Source organism: Lontra canadensis, unplaced genomic scaffold (genome assembly GCF_010015895.1).
Source record: "Lontra canadensis isolate GAN:19392208 unplaced genomic scaffold, GSC_riverotter_1.0 scaffold43, whole genome shotgun sequence".
NCBI lineage: Eukaryota > Metazoa > Chordata > Mammalia > Carnivora > Mustelidae > Lontra > Lontra canadensis.
Genome location: NW_022631037.1, coordinates 15,280,541 through 15,286,031, shown reverse-complemented (window position 1 = coordinate 15,286,031; position 5,491 = coordinate 15,280,541). Strand labels below are relative to the sequence as shown.

The following is a 5,491-nucleotide window of genomic DNA, read 5'->3' as shown; positions in this document are numbered from 1 at the left end:
GGAAGGAACAGGGAACCTGCCGTGAGGTGGTGCAGGCTGGCTTAGGGCTTTGGCAAGTTTAGGTCTTCTCTTAAGTGTGACAGGGAGCATTGGAGGGTTAAAGCCTGGAGTGGCACAATTTGATCTGTCTTTTAGAAAGCTGACTCTGGTCGCGACCCCACCACCATTTTCCACCTGCATGAGTAGGTTCGGGGTCAATGTTAAGGTCTGGGGACACTCAGAAGAACAGGTCATGGTCCCTGCCCCCAGGGGAGTGCTCAGTTTTTCCCGCTGCCTCAACCCTACCCTACCAACTCCCCTCTCCTGCGCCACACTTGACACAATGTGATCCATTGGAAGCTAGTTTATTTTGAGTGGTTTTTCATGGGGCTGGGCTGGGGTGGGCTGGGCGATGTCTGGGCTTTGAAGCTCCGTTCTAGGGATGCTGGTCCCCTTCCTCAGCGCTGCGGCGGCCGAAGTCCATCCATCCGTATGCTGCTTCTTCTTCCTCCACCCACGGTCCCTGCTTCTTGGACAGGTCTGAGGGTCAGAGCGGGGGTGGGGGAATGTGAGGATGTGGGAAGGACGTCTAGCTGCTGGAAACCAAGGCCAGGGACAGCCCTGGCTGGGCGAAGCGAGCAGGGACGGCTGTCACAGTTCCTACCTGCCACCAGCTGTGGAGGACCTTGGAGCCCCAGCTGCCTTCGCTGGTGAGGGGCTGCACCCAGCCGGTCCAGCCAGTGTGGCTCCAGGCCCCTATTTGCCCCTGGACCTGAGGGTGCGTCCTGCTGCCGGGAGCCAGGCTTCCAAGCAGCTTCAGAGAAGGTGGCCAGAGCCAGCGCCAGGATCAGCACGCACACACACAGTCGCTGCATCTTGTCTGCAAAGGAAAGAGGGGCAGAGCTGCAAGATGGGGCCATCGAGGCACCCAGAGGCACAGGCCTGGACCAGATGGACTCTAGATCCCTCCCTGCGGGCAGGTACCACGCTGTGTGGGGTTGTGGACTGTCCCTCAGCTTGCTTCTCCAGTTCCTGCCAACTCCCCCAGCTCCCAAGCCTTGCCCCCTTTCCTCATTACCTACCTTCATTACAGCAGTGACTTCTCTCGGAGGAATTTACAACCTAGAGCAATGGTTTCCAAACTTCTGCAGAATTTGAGGCTATGTGAGCAGCTCTGTAGCTGTTTCCCTCTTGTAGTTTCAAGTGAGCTTTTAAATAGTCATATCAAGGGCACATTGCTGACGACCTGGTATCTCAGTGGAGACCCCCCCAGTGTATTCAGTGTGGGGTCGGGTCTCACCATTTTTGCGCCGCCCGTGGAGGGAAGCTTCTCCCACCATTTTTGCTTAGCTGAGGGCTATCCTGTGATTGTAATGAAGCAGTTAAAAATTAAGCTGTTACCGTTTGCTCCTGTGTATCAGGGTGACCTGAGTTTGGGGAAACCATAATACAGAAATAAACTGATACTCAAATGAATCTAAAATTCAAATATAAAATTCTATTCTCAGCATTTGCGTTCTTTCAGTCTCATTATTCTGATTGGCTTTACCTTCTAGGAACACATTAATAGTAATAAAATAAGACTTTTATCTGTTTTTCATAGTGGGGTTCTCTGTTAGATTTCCCTTGGAAGAGAAAGTGTTCTAGGTGCTAAAGAAACAAGGTTGAGGGGCGCCTGAGTGGCTCAGTGGGTTAGGACTCTGCCTTCAGCTCAGGTTATGACCTCAGGGTCCTGGGATTGAGCCCCGCATGGGGCTCTCTGCTCAGCAGGGAGCCTGTTTCCCCTCCCCCTCTGCTGCTTCTTTGCCCGCTTGTGATCTCTCTCTGTCAAATAAATAAAATAAAACCTTAAAAAAAAAAAACAAGGTTAAAAAATCAGTCGATCCAGAGCTACACTGGCCCATGCTGGCCACGTGTATTGTCCAATGTGGTAGCTAATAGGCAGATACAGCGCTTTACATTTAAATTAATTAAAATAAAAAATTCATCTCCCAGGCTAGCCACCTTTCCAGTGTACCTGTGGCTGGTGGCTACCATATTGGGTGGTGCAGGTACAGACTCCATCATCATGGAAAGTTCTTTCAAACAGCCCTAGTCTAGGAAAGAGCTTGAGATGGGATCCAGAAACCCTGAGCTCCAATTCCAACCCTTCCCAATAATTTGCGTGACTTTGAGCAAGTCACAACTTCTCGACCTCAGTTTTTTCACCCAAGAGATGGGAGAAGAGCCTTTGTCTTTCTCACCTTGCAGGATTGGGAGGAGCATGGAGTAAGAAGGTTGAAGTAGCAAGTCAGCTCAAGGGAAAGGTATGGGAACGCCAGTGTGGGTTCTAGAGCTGAGACCTAGTCTGGCCCTGCGATAAGAGAAGGGTGGCAGCCTTGGAGACACGGAGACGTGAGCCTGGTACCTTAATGCAGGGAATTGTTCCATCAACCCTCTTCCCCGCCTCTCCACTCCCCTCCTGGGTTCTCTCACCTGCAGAGCTGGGAGATGGGCAATGCTCTAGCCAGCCTGCTGCCTCTTCCTGTCTCTGCTCCTCCTGGTGCTCCTGCCCTGCCTTATAAAGCCCTCAAGGCCCCTCCCAAACCCCAGGAGGTCAGCCTCCGCCACAGCAAGACAAAAGGGCGTGGGCACAGGTCCCTCGCCCCTGCCCTGCCCTGCCATTCATTCAGTCATCTATAAGGGGGAAGGGAGGGGAGTTGACCTTCCTGGCTGTGAGGGGCATGTGTGGGTGGGGGCCTGGCTTCAGCTGGGCATGAAGGCAGACAGGAGACAGGCTTCCTGGGGTCAGGAACAGTGGCCCCCACCCAGACCTTGGGGTGCATCAGCCCTCTAGCTACGTCCCCCTGGGGGGCTGGTGAGGCAGTTGCACCGAGTGACCTTGGTGAGGAAGCATCTTTCATCAGACACTGGTGTTTGAAGAGCAGGGAGCGTGTGGATGTCGAGTGCTGTATCGATCCCCTGTCCCCTCTGCCCGGCTCTACAAACAGGACGTGAGCTAGTTATCGGGGGCAATGGGCCGTAGGCTGATGGCCCTGCCCACTCCACCTGGGGGGCTGCAGCCCGGTTGCCTCCGTCACCTCCTTTGCCTGGAAAATCCCAAGTGTCCCCCGCCTTGTGCCCTCTGTGGCGGCTGGGTTCCTGGGTTCCGCTTGCAGCTCCCCTCCACCTCAGGTTCGCCCGTACCACCTGACTCTTGCAAACCCCCACCCAGGGCTGATTCTTGCAGCCTTCTGCAGCTGGAGGCTCCCTCCTTTTGTCTTCCAGGGGAGATGGCAATCTGTGTCATGCATTCACCACTTTTCAGTATAAAAATACACCTTCAAGTGGTTAGCAAAGAGACTGAATGAAGGGTTTGCCCAAGATGTGCCAGAACACCAAATAGTATGCTTGTTGACTGATTTGATAAATTGCCACCTCGACCTGTTTTTGGACAGATGTAACGAGCTCTAGGCTGCTTTTGATTTTTCCGTGGTTGACGTTAGAGATTTTGCTTTTGTTCATGCGTCATCGGGGCCCCTTCTTGTCTGGGGGAGTTCTGATGCCCCTTGGGTGCCGGATAAAGGGCAGTGGTACCCATGCTCAGCGACAGCCTTGCTGAGAATTAACAGGTGATGCCGTAGGCTGTGAGGTGTCCATGGCAACCAGCAGCCGAATGTTCTGGTGAATAACCCAGGGCCTGGCTCGGTGACTCGGCAGATGGAATTAAGTGAAAACGACAAATTCAGTGCAGGGATTGGTGATAATGAATTGAATCCAGAGTCTTAGAGATGGCAGGGCTTTTGCAGGGAGCTTGGCAGCCGGTGGTGTGAGGAGCAGCTCTGTTCACGTGCTAGAGGAATAGAGATGTTCGTGTTGCCATAGTGATGGGAAAAAAGAAGCTCTCTGTGGAGCCTTAGTTGTACCAGAACCCAAGATTTTGGCTGTGGAGGGGATTAGGCAGCCCTCCACCTGCCACCCTGACTGTTCTTCGAAGGCTGGTCACACCAGGGCTGGTGAAAGCAGCAGACAGAAGCGGGTACCCACTCAGCAGGTGATGGTCCCCGCTGACTGCGGGCACTGGCAGGCGTGCAGGGAGGGCTCTGCTCAGAGTCAAGAGACAGCTCTCATCCCGAGGTACTTCCAGTCACGAACCTGCATGTTCTGCTCTCAGGGGAACCTTGTTCAATGGGAAACAGAGGGGTTTCCAGGCCCTGCCCTTTTCCAGATGTTGAACTTTGAGCAGATCTCTCCTCCTCTCTGAGCTATTTTCTCCTTCAAGAAACAAGGAAAATAGCTGGGGTTGGGGGGGCATCTTGTGAAGGTGATGTACATAAAGCACCATGCACAGTGCCCAGAACATCTCAAGTACCTAATTTATTTATGGGCCTCAGTTAGCCTCATCTGTGAAATGGCAATCATTCATTCCTACCTCATTGAGCTGCTGTGAAGGGAAAATATAACAAGGTCTGTGCACACACTTCGCACACATCAGAGAGCTTCTCCTTTCCCAAGACTTCGGAGGGTAATTCCCTAAAAAGTATGGTCTGTGAATCTAAGTCTTTCCCTCCTGCTGGCCATGACTCAGAGGGATACTTGTCTTGGGTTGCCACTGAAGAGGGGGCAGTGATGGAGCCTGTGGAGGCTGGACCTCTCAGAGGCCAGCACCGACTGGTGTACAGAGGATGTGGGAACCAGTGAGGCCAGGATAGACTCCTGGCTCCAGTATTTTGACTTGCTGGGTGACCAGAAAATCCAGTTTCTGAGTCTACTAAATTGAAGACCAGATCCCAGACCCTGGGGTCAGTGCCCTCCCTCTCTCTGCGGACCCTGCCCGTGTTTCCACAATAGTGACAGTGCTGTGTGACAGGCTCTTTGCATGAATAAATGCGGTTGCTGTTTACCATTGCCCTTGGATGTAAGTACTAATGTGTCCTTATTCCACAGATGAAGAAACTGAGGCTCACACAGGAGAACAATCTCTATCCTGAGTTTACAGGACCAAGGAGACCTGCACGAGAAATCCTGGTTCTGGGATCCTTCTCCTCCCAGGAGAGGTGTGGTAGGCAGAATCATGGTGCCCCAAAGATGTCCATACCCCAGTTCCTGGGACCTGTGAATATATGAGGTTACATGGCAAAAGAGACTTTGTAGATGTAATTATAAAGTAGGGAGCTTGGGGCGCCTGGGTGGCTCAGTGGGTTAAAGCCTCTGCCTTCAGCTCAGGTCATGATCCCAGAGTCCTGGGATCGAGCCCCTTATCAGGCTCTCTGGTCGGCGGGAAGCCTGCTTCCTCCTCTCTCTCTGCCTGTCTCTCTGCCTACTTGTGATCTCTGTCTGTCAACTAAATAAATAAAAATCTTGAAAAAAAAAAAAGTAGGGAGCTTATCCTGGATTATCTGAGTGGACCCCGTTTAACCAGATGAGCCCTTAAGACGTTCTTTAGCAGGACGCCTGGGTGGCTCAGTCTGTTGAGCGACAGGTCATGATCTCGGGGTCCTGGGATCGAGTCCTGAGTTGGGCTCCTTGTTTA

General features: G+C 52.7%; 1 protein-coding gene across 2 annotated transcripts; it reads right to left on the bottom strand.

The window, feature by feature from the left end:
* Positions 1-390: 390 nt before the first annotated feature.
* On the bottom strand, positions 391-2,491 carry GAST (gastrin). Of its 2 annotated transcripts, XM_032871620.1 has the most exons (3): positions 2,455-2,491; positions 644-859; positions 391-519 (listed from the first exon to the last, which is right to left on the bottom strand). In XM_032871620.1, exons 2-3 carry the CDS (start codon positions 852-854, stop codon positions 416-418), a joined length of 315 nt encoding a protein of 104 aa, XP_032727511.1. In that variant the 5' UTR covers positions 855-859; positions 2,455-2,491; the 3' UTR covers positions 391-415. The 2 variants fall into 2 exon arrangements, with proteins under 2 accessions (XP_032727511.1, XP_032727510.1); XM_032871619.1 differs by lacking the exon at positions 2,455-2,491 and having other exon boundaries at positions 644-1,184.
* Between the last annotated feature and the right edge of the window lie 3,000 nt (positions 2,492-5,491).

What these genes read in the sequence shown, in the direction of transcription:
- GAST (XM_032871619.1), bottom strand. Translation starts at nt 1,067, where the DNA reads ATGAAGGTAGGTAATGAGGAAAGGGGGCAAGGCTTGGGAGCTGGGGGA. An exon ending in TCCTCCACAGCTGGTGGCAG is followed by an intron (nt 520 to 643) that starts GTAGGAACTGTG and finishes TCTGACCCTCAG; the next exon opens with ACCTGTCCAAGAAGCAGGGA.